At 36.6% G+C, this 21,310-nt stretch overlaps 1 protein-coding gene across 18 annotated transcripts in view; it reads right to left on the bottom strand.

Annotated features, from left to right (window-relative positions):
- MEF2C (myocyte enhancer factor 2C) overlaps positions 1-21,310 on the bottom strand; it is a 171,434-nt gene that overhangs the window by 11,787 nt on the left and 138,337 nt on the right. For 12 of the 18 annotated variants that reach the window (XM_058727319.1, XM_058727329.1, XM_058727304.1 and 9 more), the window contains 4 exons: positions 20,521-20,707; positions 18,407-18,454; positions 1,830-2,002; positions 243-266 (listed from right to left, as the gene is read on the bottom strand). In XM_058727319.1, coding sequence (XP_058583302.1) covers positions 243-266; positions 1,830-2,002; positions 18,407-18,454; positions 20,521-20,707 — 432 coding nt within the window. The remainder of the gene's footprint in view (positions 1-242; positions 267-1,829; positions 2,003-18,406; positions 18,455-20,520; positions 20,708-21,310) is intronic. The other 6 variants (XM_058727456.1, XM_058727409.1, XM_058727434.1 and 3 more) reach the window with 2 other exon arrangements.

Raw genomic sequence — 21,310 nt, 5'->3', positions numbered from 1 at the left:
AGGTCCTAAAATAAACTGAAAACATGGTCTTCACTTACAAAGGTTGAGACAGAAAAATAAATATCCTGATATTCTTTTCACCTGTGTGTGGTACTTGAAATTAATGGCCCCGAAACAGAATTAATGTTGACATATTATGATAACTTCTGATATCTTCCCATTTTGCTAGAGCCCTCCACCTAAAAGTCACCTTGGGTTTCTCCTTACATGTATCATTTAAGGGAAGTTCTCTTTCTACTTACCAAAAGCAGGTCGACATCCTCAGACTGAGAGCATGGGGAAGGAGTTTTATTAATTAGTGTCTGTAAATATTTATAACTGGGCAAAACCTTTTCAACAAAAGGCAAAGCATCTTCTGATAGACACAACAGTTTAAACAATTTTAAAACCCAGACTCTAAAGATAACTCCTTACAAAGACATTCTTTGTTTCGCTTAATGAGCGGTTTGTCTCAAATGTGAAGACAATCTATCTAGTTTTCCGCACAGGTCACTGTCTCAAACTTCATTATTTCAGTACCACGTTTTGAAAAAAAAAAAAAAAAAAAAAGCTTGTATTTTGAGACTCCACTCATGGAGCGCTGTAGGCGGGGGTGGGGGGGACCTGCACCTGGCCACCAGTGAGAGGCTGTACTGACCACTCACAGGATTCCTGGGAGAACATCAGTTTTAAGGAACTTGGAATAAACCTGCTGATAGAGACAGCCTGTCCCGTATGGCCCACACTGCTTGGCTATGGCCCCGTGGGAGGTTTTATTTATTAGACTCAGTCCTTTCCGAAGGGAATGTTGCGTATTATGTGATTTTTTTGGGGGGGTTGATATTCAAAATTAATCTGCACTGTGCCATAATAAACTAATCAGCTTGCAGGACTGTTTTACCGTGAAGCCTGCCACAGAGCACAGAAAGGAAAAAAAGAGAAATGTGTTTGCAGAATGGTCTAAATTTGTCTACCGAATCTTGGTTTTAAATGTTCTCGCTCTTAAGCAAAGCTAATTTGGAGAACACTGATGTAAGTCTCTTTGTTGTTGAATTTGGCCCCACAATCATTATCTTCATCTTAGCCTGCAGACCCAGGAGAAAGAAAAATGATGGAGTCCGGGGATGTTGCTTATATTTCTTATTTATTTATTTATTTATTATTTAATTTTTTCTTACAGTGTCAACTTTTTTTGTTGTTGTAAAATATAACCTTTGTTCTCATAATGCGTAGGATTTTAAAGCAATTTGCTTTTTAGAGGTAGCTATTTGCATGAAGCACATATATGGAAATATGAATTGAGGCAGAGCACAGGCACATGATGTATTAAGCATTATCACTGCAATATACCTAAGAAAAGAATGGCCAATTCACAGGAGAATGTTCATGTAGAAATTATGGAAAAGATTTTTGGTTGTCAGTACCTTGAGGACATAACTAGATCAACATTATAAAATCTGTTATGAAACTCCCTATTCTGTGAGTTTGATTCTACCATTGGTCAAATTGTATGCAACATAAGCAGAGTAATAAGGAATGATTTTTTTCTAATTATAAATTGGAGAGCTTAAAAGGAAATGGTTTCTTTGCCTCAGAACACCAGTTTTATAGTGAAGTTTATTGGATGTTGGTTTTTTGTTTTTGTTTTTGTTTTTTTTTTAACATGGAAAAGGGAAATGCGAACCAGTTACCAGAAATAATGGCTAAATACAAACAGGGCTCCAGCAATAGCATTGATATGTTAATTTTCTAGGAGCACTTAAGTAATTCAAAATGTTAGACAAATACAAAAACAGCAAAACATATACAAAACATTATCAACATTTATTTAAAATGTAGTTTCGCATTACCACTGATGGCATCGTATTCTTGCTGCCTGGTGGAATAAGAACTCGGAGATCTGGTTTACGGTTATTCATCCCTAAATTCATGGGGGGAGGAGATTTTGCTTGCATATTCTTGTTCAAGTTACCAGGTGAGACCAGCAGACCTGGTGAGTTTCGGGGATTGCCATATCCGTTCCCTGTTAACACAAAACAATGAAAGCACTCAGGGAGAAATCTAGACTCAAGAATGTTTCTACAGGATACACTATATGAGATGAAAAATAAAAGTTTAACAGGGTATGACTTATAAAATAGTCTGTGGGATGACCAACTTAGCCTCCACGTGAAGGTAACCCAGTTAGTTTTGTTTTTTTTTTAACATTCTCTAAAGGAAGATTAAAAATGTTTAACGAGAAGACAGCTAATCTATACCAACTTGCTCAGAAATCAGCATATACTTTTTTTCCATTAAAAAAATTTGGGAAGAAAGACCGTCTTCGTTCAGGGTCTAAGAAAAGCACAGAATCTGCCCTGCACTTTAATGGACTAGCTTGGCAAAGGCCTGGGCTGGCGTGACTCACTCTTTCAGTTCAGTGGTTTGGGTTTTATTTTGTGTGTCTGTGTGTCCTTAAGTGAAGAGAGGGCATACCAGTAAGACTATCATTTCGAGGACATGCAGGGACAGTAGGCTCTTCCACAGTTTGCTGTTGACTTCCCCTTTTCTTTGAGTGGTTTCTCCCTCTGGTCCTCTTATGTCGGGTTTGCTCTCCTCACAAGTTCCGTGTATGACCCTGACAGCTTGCTTTCCTGTTCACACAGAATTTCAAAATGCAGGACTCCTACTTAGGAGCTGAAATGAAGGGTTGATGCCTCCAAAAGTACTGATTCACCAAGGCACAGGGATAGTCATATGATGTGAACACTGAAGGGGTTTTCTTAGATCTCTGATGCTCAATGCCCTACTAACAGAAACGGATATCTGAAGGATGCCATTTCTCATCATTCAAAATATACTGCTCCGTGACAGGAAGAGCTACGGAAGGAGTTGAGGCAACATTAACTGAGGCAGAATGTCATCTGTTGGCTTCATTCATGGCCTCTGATTGGGGAATAAGAGAAACCCACTACCCGACTCTACAATCCTTGCTGTAAAACTAGATGTTTGTTTTCTGAAGCACTTTAAAGGAGACAATCAAACCTTGCTGTTACGGTTGGTCATCATTATCATTATCCTAAAACACAAGTGTCTATTACTCCAGGATGAATGATACTGTGTGCTACCCCATGAGGAGGCAAGGACGTGGCCCCAGTCCTCAAAGGCCCTGCAATTCCTTTATGGTAATCCAATATGCACATGTGTGAGACGTACAAACCAAGACAAGGCAGCCTAGGGAGAGATGCCCACAGAGTAATCCAGATTAAGTGTTACTGAGTTCCCAGGAGGGAAGAGATTATCCAATAAAGATTCACCTAAGAGGCAGGAACTGATTTGGGCCTTGAAAAAAGAGAAGAGACAGTAAGACACACTGGGCTTGTGACTGGGCTGTGGGAAAGGGCTGAGGTGGGAATTTACAGAGCACGAGTCGGGGGGCACTGTGAGCAATCTGGCTAGAAGGGAACTCCTAAAAAGAGAGGAGTGTCGAAGACCTTGGAGGGACGTGGAGATCTTGAATTCCAGCCCGACACACCTTGGGTGTAAATGGTGGCAATGCAGATCCGTGAAGGTCACAGAGCAGAAGTAGAACAAAGGCCTCTAAGTGGACAGAGAGATCTACTGGCCCTGGCGTATTCTGTAATTAGAAAGGCCTGGGAGTATGGGGCACTGATGGTGTGAGCTAGAGGTGATGAGGGACTGGGAAGGCAAAGCACAGGGGTATTTCAGGAAATATTTAGGGAAACATTTTTTGAATTAGAATACATTTGAGGCATACTGTGTAGAGCACATTTGTTCTTCATATCCCATTCATTTACCTGTCTCATTTTATGCATGAATAAACAGGCTGAATATATAACAAATAACTACAAGATTAAATCTGTCAATCGGATCATCCGTAAAATTCTCCAAGTTACTGGGGGGGGGGATTAAAAATAAATGAACCCCCTCCAAAACACGTGTCAAGTACACAGAAGTTGCTTAGGAAATGTTGGTTGAATTTGAATATAAATTACTTGTATAATAAAACTTCATTGAAAGAAGCTAAATCCTCTATAGCCAGCTAAATATGTCAACAGCCAAAATTTTCTTTTCCAGTTAATTTGGATAGTTTTTGGTGGCAAAAGTTATCATATGAAACAACGACATTTACCTTATTTCACTAGGAGATTTACAAAGAACATGTTCACTTACAAAAATTCTTGACAAAATAGTTTATATTTAATGTGTCTTAATTGAATCATTCTTGCAAATATGTTAAGGGTCTAGTTTTAATTAAGATATTCTAGTGGATAAAAAGAGACTGAGAGAACGAAGACAAAATGTGCACTACACTTTCCTGTCAGCTGAAGTTCAGTCTGATACACTCAATACATATGTCACTTATCTGTTAAGCCTGCGTGAGATCTGGTTTAAATAAACAATTAAATGGAAAATTAGGTGGGTAATTTCAAAAGAAGGGGGGAAAAAGTCAGTTAAGCAGTGCAATGAAGCTTGAATAGATCAGAAGAAACTAAAACCCTGGCTTGGTAGATGCCAATACTGGTTTGCATGGAGGAGTTATTTTGCTAAAAGGAAGTAAAACCGCTTTGTGAAATGTGTTGTCCTGTGATATGACAAACACTGGGCCAGTGTGTGAAAATGGAAATGCTTCACAGAGGCTCTGAGAAAAGGTTTCTTTTTTGAAAATTAAAAAAAAATTTTTTCTACAGTAAACTCTGAAAAATTCCAACAAAGCCTACATCTTTCTGCCCACATTTTTAAACAATGACTTAGGGCAGCAGGAAAAAAAAAAGTAAACATATATTATAGTTTTTCATGCAATAAATGCCTCAAAAATGGATTTGAAAAGCATTCTATTTTTCTCTTGGAATATTTCCTGTTATTTGGAAATTATACCATTTTAGAAGATTAGTCACATATTTTAAGGTGTTTACATTTTGAATATAAAATATTTTGAACCACGATGACACTTCTTAAATCCATATTTTTAGAGCACAAAGTTATTTTTAAGAACAAATAAATTCTGCCTTTTACCGGTGAATTTCTGCTGTTTTTAGCATATTGTGCCAGCTAGCATTTTGGAGCCGTATAATAACCATTTCTGTTTCCAGCCACCAAGTTGTTATTCTTTTGGCATAATATAGATTCAGGAATGCAAGACTGTGGATCCTAAACCAGCGATATAGAAACCTATCATTTGAAAATCAATGATGAATACATGCGTGTGGTTTACTGCTAAGAAGAGCCTGCATTTAAACTGGCTTGGAAACCACGGGCCTCCTCGCTCAGAACGCTGTGGCCTGCGTTGAGGCTGTTGTCCTCCCTTAAGATAAATTCACCAAAGAGAACGGTCTCATTCAAAGTCGGGGGTCGGGGAGGTGGCAAATTACTCAAGTTAATTTCTCGGTAATGTTCTAATATTCAGATTCAACCTTTCCTCATGCCATGTTTTAAAATTACCTTCTGTCTGGACAACGATCAATTCAGATGTGACTGTATGCAGATGTCACATTCTCCTGACCACTTTAAAAGCACAAAAATTATAAAGCGTGAGTGAATGGATTTCCTGATTATAGATTATAAGAAAATGAAGAACAGACCTACTTTAGAGCCCGTTCATTTTATAGTTTGATTTGATTAAAAATATTGTTTCACATAAAATGAAACAAGTTAAGCATTCACAATATAATTTGTATGAAGGATAACAGAATCTACCTCAATTGGTTACACGTTTCTAAACATGCATATTAAAACTAGTGTAAATATACAAAACTTGAAATATGGTGTTAGGAGAAAAAAATTTTTTTCTCTCCAGTTAACTTGAAAACACTTGCTGCTTTTTTTTTTTTTTATTGACTCCTATTTTAAGAAGTTGTAAATTCAAAGAACATATTCCTGGCTTAAGATGTTGTGAGGAGGACATTTTGCCTTGTCTCACAGAGCTCAATTGAGTATGTAGCTCTCTTTGAGCCCAAAGTTCTAAAACTTTCTCTTACTTGGATGTTTAGACATGAATCTTTTCTTTTTCCTCCCAGGACTTTCAGTTATAAATACAAGCATGAAAAACTAATAAGCACAAAACAGAAACTAGTCTTTATGGACCGAGGCTAATTTTTTTCATTGGCAAAATCTTTTTTTTTCAGTCTCCCAAATTGTCATGTCTGACTAGCTTCATCTCCCAGCTCCCTACCCAGTCAGACACCAAATCTTGTTAAATTTTCTTGAGAAACGCCTCTCTCCATCTCCACTGCCACCATCCTCGGTAAGGCTTTCATAACCATTTGACTAAGTCCTTGATCAGGGTCCCTGGTCTCCAGTTGAAAGGTTCTTCGCCGGGACTTAAGATGAGCTTCACACTGTAAGCTCCTGTAAATCTGTATGCCAACTTTTGTGCATATGTGTGATAATGAATCTGATGTACGGTCTCAAGATTTTCTTTAAAAATGTTTTTAAAGTGCTGCTTCTATCATGTTACTTTTTCCATCCATACTTAACACTGTTGGGCCAGGGCCCTGCTTGACTCTCAGAACTACGCATAGTTTGACCCCTTCTATCTCACCTAATTTCCACTGTCCACAGACAAGCTCTCAGTCCTCTGGATATGCCTGAGTCTTTGGTCTAGCAGTGTTTGCTCTCCCATTGAATTCAAATTCATCTTAAATGAATTTGAACTCTTTCATGAGAGTTCAGACAGCCTTTCAGACAACGCAGCCCACCTTGAATGCATTCCCTTCTACACTACTGCAATTAGAGGCAGTGATACACGCAGAAGACTAGTTCTTTAAGTGTTTCAGATGGCTGCAAAACATATACACAGACTATGCTGGAAAAATTAGGAATTATTCAGGAATGGCACTTAAAAGTTAAGTTACTGAGGGAATGTGACATGAGAACTGAAAATGTAATATGTAACTTGCTAATTTCAAATATCGAGGGTGTCTCCTCTATGCACTACTTGAGAACATTTCTTATTTGAGGTAATGATTGCACACTGATGACTAAGGACACCATTGAGACAAACTGTTCATCAACCATGTAATATTGAAGTCAAGAAGTCATGCAAGTGCCCAACTACTAAATTTGTTTATAGAGAGTTAATTGAAAGCTGTGTCTTCACTTGTTGCACCTGTTAATCTTTCACCGGACATTACCTTAGCTAAACGCAAGTGGTACACTCAAATAAAGTAGAAATTTTCCCTGATGAAAAAGGGAACTCTGAGGCCCTGCATCTTTTCTTCTGTACTGATGAGTGCTTATGTTTACTGCCATAGGTTGTCTCTATAACTCTCAACAATAATTTACTCATACAGAGTTTTCCTCCAAAAGATGGACTGCATGATATCCTAGGAAAAAACGGTGGAAGGGTCGTAAGTAAGAGTGAATAGAATTTTATTAGATGGTCCAGAGAGAGACTTTCTGGAGAGAGAGAATGCATAACAGATCTCCCAGTCACAACTGTATTGGAGAGAGATGAGCATTCCCATGAGGACACAATATTGGTGGTTTTAGAGTATGTAGCCTTCAGAAGCTTCAAAAGTTTGACTAACACAAACCTCTCAGATCATGTTAACTTTATACTCTAGACTTTACACTAAACTTTTACTAAACTTTATACTATGGAGAAGGAACAAAGTTAGTTTGCGAGTGGTTAAGTGACATCCTTAACTGTGTGACAGGGAAATAGTGTCCACGGAAGGGGTAGATTAGAGATTAGACTGCTATAGGGATGCTAGTTAGGATTCATCTGCCACAGAACACATGAGGAGTAAGGCAGCCGAGTTGGAAAGATCTGCAAGGCAGACAGGAGTCAAGGACAAAAAGAGGATAAAGTAGATAAACCCAGGTTCTGGATTTAGAATTCCTTCAACCATACTGAGCCTTAGTTTTCTTAGCCCTAGGTAATGATTCCATTAGTGTGAGAGAAGCATAAAAGTAATCTGAATCAGAGACTCTCACACACTTGCCTGAGGCAGCCAGTGCCAATATGACCATGCAATAATATTAACAATATTAAATACTTTATAGAGTATTATTTACCAATAGTATCAACAACATCAAGCATACACATTGAGGACCCAGAATAGTACCAGGCACCTAGTAACTGCTATATAATTGTTTGTTATTCTACATGGATATAAAACACCTTTAATCCTTGCAGTGACAACCCTCTCAGGTACTAATAGTATCCCTGTGTTACATAATGAGAACACATGACAACAGAGAGGTCCAGCAAGTTGCCCAATGTCAAACAGCTATTAACTGGTGGAGCCATGACTGAACCAGAAGTATGTCCAGAGTCCATGCTCTGAAGCACAGCAGAGCCCTGTTCCCTGAGAATTGGTCACATTCTGGGATTTTGAAAATCCTTCTGTGTCAAATCTCACCCTATAATTACAGGAATACAAAGGAAGAGAGGAAACAAGTCAAGTCTGAGACCTGGGAGGTGAGACCTACAGGGTCTTCCTAAGCCAGAGGTGATGTGAGAACTTCAGGAACATGGTCAACTTGGCCGTCATAAATGGCATTGCTGGTTCAGAAAATGCTGAACTTATACAAAGAGGCACAGAATGGTGATGTTCCGAACCGCATTTCTGGTCTCCTGGATAAATAAATATTTACAAATAGGAAATATTGGGTTTAGCAACACTAAATGCCAGAACAACTGTTTAACTTTCAGTGTGCTATTTCAAGTGGATGATTAAATATGCTCTTAAAGGCAGATTTTGTAATATTTTAGTCAATAATCTCCCTGAAATGGAGGGTAGAGACATTTATGTACCTATTGTCAATTTAAGAGACCAGCTTCCATCAGAACCACTTAACACGATAGTGAAATGCTCAGTATTTTATAGTATCTGTTATTAGTTGTTACCTAGAAAATAATTTCTAATACATAGGTGTATCAAACTGACTTTGTTTAGTAATTTGTTAATGGTATCTTTGATTTTGTTTTTGTTTTCTTGGAATTTTGGGCAAACCGCCATAGAAAAGCATTAAGTTGAACCTCTGATATTTATTTTCTGCTTTTACTTCAGCAAAAGTTTTTGTTTATCAACCTGGGTTTTTGTTTTTTGTTTGTTTGTTTGCATTAGAACAATTTAAAAACATTTACAGCATACAGTCTCGTTAAACTAAAGGTGCCACATAGATAATAATGCTCACTACAATCAATTAATTTTATACCTGAGTTTTTAAAGGTTTTAAGATAAGTTAGTTTCCAATATCAGGACATTATTTTATATCTCAAACATACATCTTTCTACTGTATACAATTACCTTAAATTGTATACAGTAAACTTGCTCATACAACCCACTGCTCTACTGGAAGCTATACACTTAAAATAGTTCAGTAGAAAAATATTATGACCTTCTAGACTTCAGTCTTACACTCACTGTGCCCTGAATGCCTGAAACCCTGTTAAAAGTGCTAGAAACTATGTTATTCAGCTATTGTGAATCACAAACTTTTTTTTTTTTTTTTTTTTGAGGGAAAAGGAGATCTTTTTCATGGGATGGCTCTAAGGCAAAAGGCAACCACAAAACATTTGGAGGTCAGAAATCTGGGAATGATGAAAATTTCAATATGCCTCCTGTGGAATAGGGGCAAAGCAAATTTTCTGATTCTTATCCTGGTAAAGACTCCTGATTACAGATTTTTAAATATAAAATAAAGTCTCCACTCTATCTGAGGGTTTCTTAGGGAAATAATATAATAATGCATAATGTTAGACTATGAAGAGACTCCTGTAAAACCTCAGTGTCTTTTGTGGTGTATTCTTAGAAAAATACTCCAAGAATACACAAAAGCCAAGACTATTCTTGGCTGTACCAGTTAGAGGGCAGTAGACATTCTAAAAAGAGCTTGCCTCTTCTGCTTGACCATGTCACCCTGATGCTGAACCAGACCTTCACGGATTTCATATCTACCCCACTTGTCCTTGATGTCTCTTGGATGTGTATTGTTTAGTATCTTTTGTGAAATTAACAGTCTATCGGCCAACTAGATACTGAGCACTGAACATTTAGCACATACAATAGGCTCTGGATTGTGAGGCAGAAGTAAAGAAATTTTACTTCTCACTGAGTTGTTTTTCCAAAGATTGAGAGTCTGTTGTCACAAAACAGGTTTGTTTTGGCGAACCACTCTCTCCTTTGTCCTAACAGTCATGTGGGTCAGACAATATCTTCCCAATTTTTGACAGATAAGGAAACTGAGGTTCAGGGAGCTTCCGTGACTTGTCGGTAAGTGGGACGGTTTTTATTTGAATCCAGAACACAAGCTGATTCTACTACATTATTACAAAACCCAGATGTTTCAGATTTAGAACGCATCCTTGTATTTCTCGGGATAAAAGCTCCATTTGCAAATAAGGAAGAATCTGACAACCTGATGTTTTCAATGCACAAAGGCACTCAAAATACCATTCTACTTTGACTACTGATTTATTGAAGGGATAGTTTTTAATTGCACCATAAAAATGATACTGAACCTTGCTATCTTAAAAAAATTGCACTTAACAATGAATGATAGATTTATGACTCACTTAATTGTTCACTTCTTGAGATTTTGGGGCTGTCTCTTTGCTAAAAATGAGGGGGTGTCTTCATTATTGACACAATCGCTCATTCTTTCAGTCATTTTTATAAACAAAAATATTGAGACAGTACAAATTAGAGAGAATGTGACAGAAGAGAAAGAATAATTACTTGTGGTTTTAACATTTACACAACTGCTACAAACACATCAGAAGATGATAATGTTCAAAGGGAAGTATGTTGCACTGCACTCTGATTCTGCCTTTGGTTTATTAATATATCTTATTTACTGCCACCCTTGAGGGTAGGGGCCGTGGCAGACATCTCTGCGAAGCCTACTGGTGCACTACTCACTTACTGAACATTTACTATTACTGCGAATACATTAACCTTTAGTTTTTGCTTAGGAAATCGAGAATATAGATAATTGTAATACTGACAGTGCTCACATTTATTAACAAGCACTTACTCTGGTGCGCAAACTGTGCTAGGTGCTGCCTTGCATCATTACCTCATTTGATTTTCACAACAATCCTATAAAATGGGAGTTCACAGACTTCCCAAGGGCAGTAACGTCATCCTAGGCATATCGTGTATTTTCATTGGTTATTTTATTTCTTGGAATATCTGCCTCTGGAATATTTCCCCCAATTACTGCTTGCGCAAGAATTTGCTCCACCATCTTGTAGATTTCTCTGAGTTGCTTAAGGTTAAACTAACCCGGGTCCTTTTTCATGATTGTTATGCAAATTAATGTTATCATCTTTGAATATGGAAATTGACCACAGATTCAGATTTGCCATTATTACTACATTATAATAACCTATAATAGTATCGCAGGTTGTTTTCCCCCTACACTACCAATACAGCATAATCAGTTCTTCGTCATAATTGGAGGTTGTCAATGGAGGGCAAGGTCAAGAAATTGTGACAGGAGGGCACAGTGTTTAGTAAACAGTTAACGAGTAAAAAATTCAGTTGAAACAATTAAAATGGAACAATAATAAATAAACCCAGTGAATAGTAAAGCATCCTGTGGACACATCCATAGGTTATCAATTGAAATTGTCTATCCAGGTTTTGGTACAATACAGTTTCCTTTAAAGTAAACGAAAGGAATGTTTTTGATTTACTCTTTTAAATATGAGACTGTATCATGACTATAACACTCTTTGAATTGAAAGTCTAGTGAACACACTTGAATTTTAAACTTAAAATTTAAGTGACTGGCAAAAGTTTGTCTAAAAACAGCAAATTACACTCTTGGCCAACAGCCTTGAAGCCCCAGAAAGTCCCTGGTAGGTAAAAAACTGATTTCCAAAAGAGGGGCTTTTTTAACCACATCCCTTCTTCAGCATCTCCCCTCTAAGGATGCACAATTTCATATCACTAATGATTTTGAAAAGAGCTTTCCTTTCTGTAGTATCCCCAAATAAAATCTTACGATGATGCCAAAAACAAGGAGAAGAAAAACCAACAGTGTGTGAGGAAAAAGAACTGTTAAAAGAAAAAAAGACAAATGCTGAGTAAAGTAGTATTTTAGGGGGAAATATTAAACTGCTTGTATTAATATAACAAATGACCAAAGTTTTATTATTAGTCACACTCTCAGGTTAAATCAATGGGATATTAGTGAAGAGACAAATTTTTATGTTGCTTTACTGAATATAATAGAAAGATGGAGATAAAAAAGATACAAATTGTGAGGACAGAAATCATGATACCCTAAGGGCTCTAAAATCTGCTAAACACTCATCTAGGAAGCTATAATTTGAAATTTTGTTTTTTCTGCAGGAATCAAACTCCTTAAGAATTAAGTTAAACTAGGGGTGCCTGGGTGGCTCAGTTGGTTAAATGTCCAACATCGGCTCAGATCACGATCTCACAATTTGTGGGTGCCAGCCCCACATCGGGCTCTGTGCTGACAGCTTAGACCCTACAGCCTGCCTTGGATTCTGTGTCTCCCTCTCTCTGCCCCCTGCTCCCTCTCTCTCTCTCTCTCTCTCTCTCTCTCTCTCCCAATAATAGATAAACTTTAAAAAATTTAAAACAAGGAAGTAAGTAAAACTAACGGGGTTGAAAGCAGATTTTATGATATCCTAACCTTGCCTGTAACATTCATTTGTTGTCTCTTTGACTTGCCTCTCCCACTTCAACATTGGCCCCTAAGGAATGGTGTCAAGGTACAGTTTATAATTTTCCAGGTCCTGTATATGGAAAGTGGCTACTGATTTTCTTGGCGATGGCTAAGTATCACCTGATGTAGATTATCCAACTAGGGGACTAAGTATTTTTTTTTCAATAATTCTAGATAACCTTGGTTTGGATTAAAAATATCATTGTTAGTTAATTTCACAGGTAATAATAAAGCAATGCTGTTGGATCTTTATGTTTTGGGTGAACTCCAAGGTAAAACTGCAAATGAATTTAGAATTTTTATTCAGAATAATTCAAACTAACAGAATAATACTTTCAAAACAAGAATCCAATTATTAATTTGGATTTTTTTCACATGCTGCTTAACAGTATTTAAAAAAAGTAATATAAAGTTATATTTTATACTAACAAAAGTAGTTTTCTTGTTTAAAACAATTAAATGGCATCCATCTCTCTTTCTTGAATATTACAGTCTGAATTTGTGTATTGTTAGATTACAAAAATGTAAACTTGTTAAAGCCAATTCTTTTAGACTGAATTTTTAACTACTTTACTGATATTTTAAATCACTGAGTAAGAATTGCAGAGAAGTCTTTTTGGCTGATAAAGTCAGCCAAGAAATTTTTGATAAGTATTCTCAAAAAACAAATACTTGCAAAACAATGGTACTGGGACAGGATAATTAAAACATTGTATGATTTTTTTCCTTTTCTGAGTTCTATTTTATAAGATGCTAAATTTTTCTTTTTCAATACTAAATGAATTACAAAGAAAGTCATGCAAGTGAAGTTCTATGATCATATAATCATAAAACACTGGGTGTAAGAAGGCGCTAAAGATATCTGTGTCTTATCCCCAATATGTGTACTGAGTTCAAAGGTTCAAAGTCACAGCGTAAGATCGTGCTAGATGGAGTCTTTTCAAAGCCTGGAAGCTGGGGCTCCTTATTCACTGCTCAGTGATTCATCCACAGCAGTGCACTGTCACCATCGAGTCTCCATGTATTTAGCTGATATAAATTAAGCATTCCAGAAGTGACAACGCTTGACAACCAAATGCATAAAATAGTAAACAATTAACAATCAAAATAGGGAAACAGCTGTTAGTTTCTTTTTTATAAAATTATATCTAATTTACAATAAATGCCAATTAAAATTATTAACCAATATACATAAATCTCCTTTGCCTTATTGTCAAATAGCTATGTAAATTGTAAAATTCTAAATTTTCAAAGAGATTCCTAAAGGGTTCTCCTTTCTTTCTCTCTCTATCCCTCCCCTTCTCTCTTTCTCTCTTTCTTTTGTCTCAATCATGAATCCTTGAGCATACTGGTACTTCCTACACAATAAAAAGCAACTATGTTATCAAAGTGAAAACAAAGGGTACTAATAGGATAGTGAATAATCCAACACAAGGCATTGTTGTGCGTGTACCACATCAGTCGGGTACGTGCACAAGAGGCCCTGAGGCGGAGCCAACACGCGATGTAGCTCACAGGCTGAGTGGGAAAGATGCCATACTTTATCATCGAGTTGAGCTGAAAAAGAATGCTTACCTCTTATTTCTCCCAAATCTAATGATTATAAAACCTCAACCGAGCTCGATTTTAACAATCCTCAATAACCACTAAGACTAGCATGTTAAAGGTTTTATGAGATATGACAAAATATAATTTGAAAAGCAGTGTCTTCCGATTTTGGTTGTTGAGAGGAAAGGACTAAGTAGTGGATGAATAACTGAACTGAAACCTAGAAATGCCACTACTACTAATGTATTATATAATGACCTGCTGTATACTTCCCTTACACCAAGAGTGCAAACCTATGCTGTTACTTCTTAATTACCATTTGCCTTTATCTTTGAAATTGCTTCAATTTAAGTGATAAGAGGTTAATTTTTTTAAGAGGTGATTTGTGATGGTCTGAGGTACCAACACACATTTAATTTACTGCAGCATATCATTTCTTTAGATTTCTAGCATGATAGAAAAGTGAGTAAAACTTTATTGGTCAATGTTGCTCATCCATTTAATCAAGTAATTCACTATTCATTGTATAAGTATCAGAAGAATACATTATTTTTGTAAACTACAGATCAAGGGTCTATCTTTTCATATTTAAAATTAACATTATTTCTTTGAAGTATTCTTCCATTTTTTTGCATCAACATGATTACAATTTATAACCAGTAGATCAATTTTTCCTTTATTCAGCTAACAACCATTAACGGAGCATCTGCCATAGACTACCTCCTATGTGTTGTGTTGGGAATCCAAACTGAGTAAGAAAGACACAGTTTGCCCTTGAGGGCTGAGTATCCGGGAGAAAGATGTGTGCCCAGGAGCACCTGGGTGGCTCAGTCTGTTAAGCGTCTGACTTTGGCTCAGGTCATGATCTTGCGGTTTGTGGGTTTGAGCCCCAGGTAAAGCTCTGTGCTGACAGCTCAGAGCTTGGAACCTGCTTCAGACTCTGTGTCTCCCTCTCTCTGTGTCCCTCCCCTACTCATGCTCTGTCTCTTTCTCTCAAAAATAAACATTAAAACAAAAAGAAGAAGATGTATGCCCAGACATAGCAACTGCAATGCAATGAGGTAAGTGATGTGGTCACAGGCTGCTGTGGAAGAAAAGAGATGCATAATTCCTCCCAGAAGAAAAAATTTCCTGAATGGCTGGACTGAATTCTGAGGGATGACAAGGAATGCTCAGGATCAAGAGGAAGTTGAGGGGAAGGAGCACTAGGAATGCATACATGAAGGCAGGTGGCCTCCACGCTATTTGGAAAGCAGCAGCACAATGAAGTGGTTAAGAGTATGGACTCTGGAGACAGACTGCCTGGGTTCCATATTGGGCAATTATTTTTACCTCTCTGTGTCTTAGTGTCCCCATCTATAGAAAGGGTATAATATGCATATCTGCATTAAAGAGCCATAATGAGAAAAAATGAGTTACTTTTTATAAAGCACATAGTAAGAGCAATTTAAATGTCTGCTATTATTAGAGTGCAGGGTTCTTGCCGGCAGTGGCAGAATGAAAAGTTTAAGAATGGAGATGAGGGCTAGGCCAGAGATAAGAGGCCCATGGTTAATTCTGAAAGAGATGGGAAGCCATTGCTGGATTTTAGGCACATGAATGATGAGAAAGGCTAATCAGTCATGGGGAGACTGGAGTGGGGTACAATGTGAAGCAGAGAGACAAATTGGGGGGCTCTGGAAACAGCCCTGGAATGTTGCTATGAATGTGAACCAAGGCATTGGGACAGGAAATGGAGAGAAAAGAATAGACTTAGGAAATACCTTGGAGGCTGAGTTTATAAGACTTGATTCACTGGATGATGGAATGAGAGAGAGGTATAGCTCGGGGATTGGATGGGAAAGATGTTATACTTTATCATCAAGCTGAGCTGAAAAAAGAGAATGCTTATCTTTTTGGTCTCTTGGTATTTATAAGCACACACTAAATGTTAAATTTACTTCTTTTTTGCATGGTATTTTCTCCTCTTTACAGGTTGAGATGATTTGATTTTGAATAAAAATTACAAAGACTGAAAAGTAATTATGTACACTTGGCTTCAGAGTTTCTAACTTTATCTGAGACCTTGAATTTCAATGACAATATTCAAAATTTGGAAGATACCTTTTGGTCATTTTGCTTTAGTTTTCTTTTCTGAAAATGCAGAGACATTCTGGCTGGCCTTGCTTCCCCTGGTGTTATGTGATTCTCTGACATCAGCACAGATATATTCAGCTTTGACACATGATACTGGCGGGTTTGAGAAAGAAGGGGGAGATGGTTGAGCCTGTAGCAGGACATGACAGCTAAGCTGAAGCCTACTAAATGGCATCTGCAACAGGTGTTTGTGGAACCAGAGCTACAAAGGGCTGCTTCCTCTATTTTTGAAAAGTGGGGAAATAACCTTTTCAGAAGTCTATAGTAACTGGGAAAGTTACATGCTCATGGCTATGAGATACACTCATCCAGATATAATGTTTATTATATCAGGATGGAGCAATCCTTCTTGTTTCCTTCTATTTTTGAAGCAGAAGATTCTTCTGTCTATGGCAGAGGTCCTGAAGTAGGAAGATAAATCTGCTAAGCTCGTAAGATTTTTTTAGTTCAATGACGCTATGGCCATACATGTGGCTAACTTTTACACGTACAGGATTGAGTATCTTCTCTCTCCCTGGAGGGCCATTAAACTTAGTGGGCTGTCAGAGAATTGACAATGACAGCATAATTGAACAACCAAACACTTCTTATTTTCAATAGAGAATCCTAAAGCATTCTAGCTATTAAGCAGAAACAAGAGTCTATTTCCATTAAGGCGAAGTAACCCATCCCCCCCATATATTTTTTTACTACTTCTAATAACTTTAATCACCACTATTGGCTGTTCCTATAAAAGCATCGAGATACTGGATAAAATATCATAACATCTAAACCATTTTTTAAATTTATCTTTTTCTTGATCTTTGTGACAACCCCAATTCTTAGTCCCCAACATTCTCTCTAACCATAGTTTTGGCAGAGGCTTGAATCCAAGAAACACTGGTCTGGCTTTGATCTGGTTTTGTAATTTTGAGGCTACAAACCTCAAAGTATTTTTCAGGGGAAAAATGAGTACTTCGTTTCACTGTTCAGCAAGATAGTATATGGAGTTTATTCATTAATTTGCCTCTACTTAATTTTTAAAAGATAGATAAAATAGGAGGCTAGTGCCATTGATTCTGTTTATTAATTCACTGTGTAGTTCTAGTAATTTTTCTTCATTACTCACTGAATTAATGCAGAGCCAATATCAGAAGCGAGAAACATTACCCCCAAGTGGATATATTTATAAAAATGTTTTTGTATGCTGATTTTCTTTATCTTCTTTCTTAAAATTAGCAGGCTGGTAAATTTGACCCTGGCAAAATATTTTAATTAGGTTGTCCATGGATATTTCAATAAGCTTGGATGTTTTTGACATTTCAAACATAACCTTGTGTCATTCATGCCTGTCTTGTACTATTTTAAATGTACAGCATGTTACAGCTGCAGGAATTACCATGGTTACTTGTTATGCCAATAGTGAGCTGCAGTGAGCATTAAAAACTACTGTGCTGTCTTATCTCTGCACTGAAAATGACATCAATCTCAATAATCACAATAGTATGAGTTGATATGGAACTGTGGAGAAGTGTGACTGGCCATAGTGGAAGAAGTTCTTAAGAGTATAATATATTCAAAGAGCTTTTTTTGGGGTACACTGTATTCCTATTCTCTAGGAGCTCATTTTAATGCAAAATTGGCTTTATTTTATTAACAATATTGTTGAATGGTTATAATCTCACTCTCTCCTTTTAAAAATGTATTCTCCTTTAGAAGTAAACGTACAGGAGTTTGGTATTTCTTTGGGTGGAGAGAGATTCACATTTAATGTGAAATGATTAACACAGAATTCAATTGGCAAGGCTTGCTGAAGGTACTTCTGCATCCAGAGATGGCATCCAGGATTAAATTGGTTTGATCAGAGCTTTCAATTCTGATTATGTTGACTAGCTGAAGTTTGATTAAGAAAAGTTCTGGTTAACAGTTTTCTTCTAAGTTACTATCCATCCCCTCCTGCTTCATAAAAATGCTTTAGAAATTCTTGGGGCCATTTTTCCATGCATCTCACAGATCTCTCTACTTTGTTCAAAAGACTTACTTCCTGCAAATCACCCAGTAAAGGAACCCTGAACAATGACACTTGCTGTAATACAGAAGTCTACTCACCTGCACTGGTGCCCGCACCGGATGTGAGGTCTCCACCCATCAGACCACCTATGGATTAAAGGGGAAGATCAAAAGGAGAAAAGGCTAAAGGCCCACAAAACAACACACTTTACTTTTAGCAACCACAGTATTTTGGCTCTCCCAAGAGTCCTAAATTTGTAAAATAAGGTGGAAGGCTGACATTTGTTTTATTATGACATGCTGTGCTCAAACATTAAACCTACATTCAATCACTGACATTTTGCAGAATCTTTCTTTCTAACAAAGGTTACATTTTAAAAATCCAGTGTTTAAATGGTCTCTGAAATTTTATTTTTGGATGTTTTACTGAAAGTAAAAAAAAAAAAAGAGTAAGGTTTACTATATATTTAAATAACCATATATTTGATGTTTAATTCTTTGTAAATATATTTTCTATAATTAGTTTTGTAAAATGCTAATTGTCCAGAACTTTGGTCATTTCATGAACCTACCCACAGTCAATGACCTCATTTACTGCCTGAATTTTCCTTACTGACACCATAAAATAGGTTTCATTGGCTAAAAAGTTAGAAAGGTATGCTTATTCACTGCTAACTTAAAAAAGTACATTAACATTTGGCAGTGTTAAAATATAAGAGCTGGGAAGTTTCAGTAAGGTATTGAAAATAATAATTACTGTTAGTTTTTAAGCAACAAGATTTAGCCAAAAGAACAGAGTATCAACTAGGTTATTTTCTAATGGATTCTAAGAGATACTCCATAATTATTTGTTGGTTCTTTTTTTGGAATTTGAAGAAAATGTTCATTATATTTTAAGAAATGTTTATTATTTCCAAACAAATAATATTTTGGAAATAAAGTATGACATTTCAAAAAAAAAATGAGCATGAGTTTATCAAATAGGAAATTCAACTGCATTTGAGTATGATGTGAAGGGAATAACACAGTTATTGAAAATTCTTATGAAAAACTTCAATCATAGTCAAAAGTAGAGAGAATGGCATAATGAAGTCCTTTATACATATCTCTCAGACTCAAGATTTAGCAAGATTTTATTATTTGGCTATTTTGGTTATATTTTCTATATAAGGTTTCCGTACTAAGTAGTAATACATGTTTAGTTTTAATTATAAGGCAGATATGGAAGTTTTTTCAAGGAAAAAGTCTTCTGTGAATAAACTGCTTTTAATACAGTTATGTGTGCCTGAGACATATTAAACTTCTCCTATAGAGTGCTTTTTAAAAAATAAAATGTAATGTATAATGGTTTGCTATGTATGATTTAGAAATATAATTATTTTTGGTGCTTCTTTTGGAAGTGTGAAGGAATTGTTTGGTTGTATTTAATATGCATCTACTTAGTTCCAACTGTGAAGCTGGCAAATCAGGAAGACTTTCTTCCCTTCAAGAAGGTTCTTTAAATCCAGTGGGGAAACAGACACATATTCAATATAGCACATCATAGTGTGTTTTGCTTGATCTGAGTATGAAGAATGGTTGAACTTTTTCTGAGCACTGATTTCTTTTCTCTGGAACACTGTGAATTGTACAACAGTAGGGATTTCTTAGAAGCATTGAGACGAATTTGTGGCAGGTGTATATGTTCTTACGATGGGCTCTTAATTTCTTTTTATTTTTATTTCACACTTCTTAGAAGTTATGCTATTTTATCACATTTCATTTCCATTTTAAATCCTTTGTGGTATAAGTTTCTGTATAAGTAATAAAAATTGATCAAAATAATAAATAACTAAATGGCACAAATGTTATCAGAGGACAGAGGGGAAGATTTCACAGAATGGGGTGATATCTGGCTAAGAGGAAAAGGGAAAATGGCATTTTAGGTGGGAGAAGAGCAGAAGCAAAAGAAGGGAGACAGGATATTCTACTTTCTGTTTGAGAAAGCATGTGGTTAAAATATAGCCACATGAGAGGTTGGTGATAGATAGTCTGAACAGATAAACAGCAGATTATGAAAGATCTCACAAGACAGGCTAACGAGGTTAAAGACCTAAAATAGGGCTATTAAGCAACGAAGGAACATAACAAATGGAAAACTGAAAAAGTCAACATCTTGCCAAGAGTGGCTCCTTCTACTGATTTGCTAACATTGTGTCCTCATGAGGACCTACCTGTGTTACCTGCACTTGGAGGTCGATGTGTTACACCAGGAGACATACTATTTCTCTGCAGAGAAGGGTGGGCCAGTGGCAAAAGGTTGGGGTTTCCCAGTGAGCTGACGGGGTTGCTGTATACCAAACTGTTGTGGCTGGACACTGGGATGGAGACTGGCATCTCAAAGTTGGGAGGTGGAACAGCCTGTAGGAGCAGAAAAAAAAATATGTGTAAAAGGAAAGAAGAGAAACAGAAGCCCTCAAGGACAGACAGGCTTTACTTTTCCTAGAAAATTTTTAAATTCCAAGCTGCTTGGTGTCTAGAAGACCATTAAGAAGAGCTCTCAACACGTTCAGATCATAAATTGATTTCTTTAATGGGCTTAGAACTCTTTCTTTGCAACTATTAGAAAACGTTTCACTTTTGTTTAAAACAAAGACCCATTTCATTAGACTCCATTGTCTTTGAATTCCATTCTATTAAGTAATAATTGTTCATTTGTGATGTCTGAATCTGGTGCCAGAAATGACTGCAAGATCAAAGGTACATGATTGTGATGACTTCACAGAGAAAAAGGAGGATTAAAATGCAAACCAGAGTCTTCAGTTTAATTGCTTATTGAAGCATATTTATGCAGAAGTTTAATGATATAAAATCATCTCCAGGCATGTGAATAGCACATATACTTTAATTATTATTTTTTAAAAGTCTGTCTTTTGATAGTAACTCTAAAGATAATAGACATTTTAAGATCCAGAATTCAACAGAGCATGTATCATTCAATGATCCATATTTTAAAATGATAGT

The sequence above is a fragment of the Neofelis nebulosa genome, chromosome 1, assembly GCF_028018385.1.
Source record: "Neofelis nebulosa isolate mNeoNeb1 chromosome 1, mNeoNeb1.pri, whole genome shotgun sequence".
Lineage (NCBI taxonomy): Eukaryota > Metazoa > Chordata > Mammalia > Carnivora > Felidae > Neofelis > Neofelis nebulosa.
The sequence above is the reverse complement of the archived record's forward strand: the minus strand, read 5'-3'. Positions and strand labels throughout refer to the sequence as shown.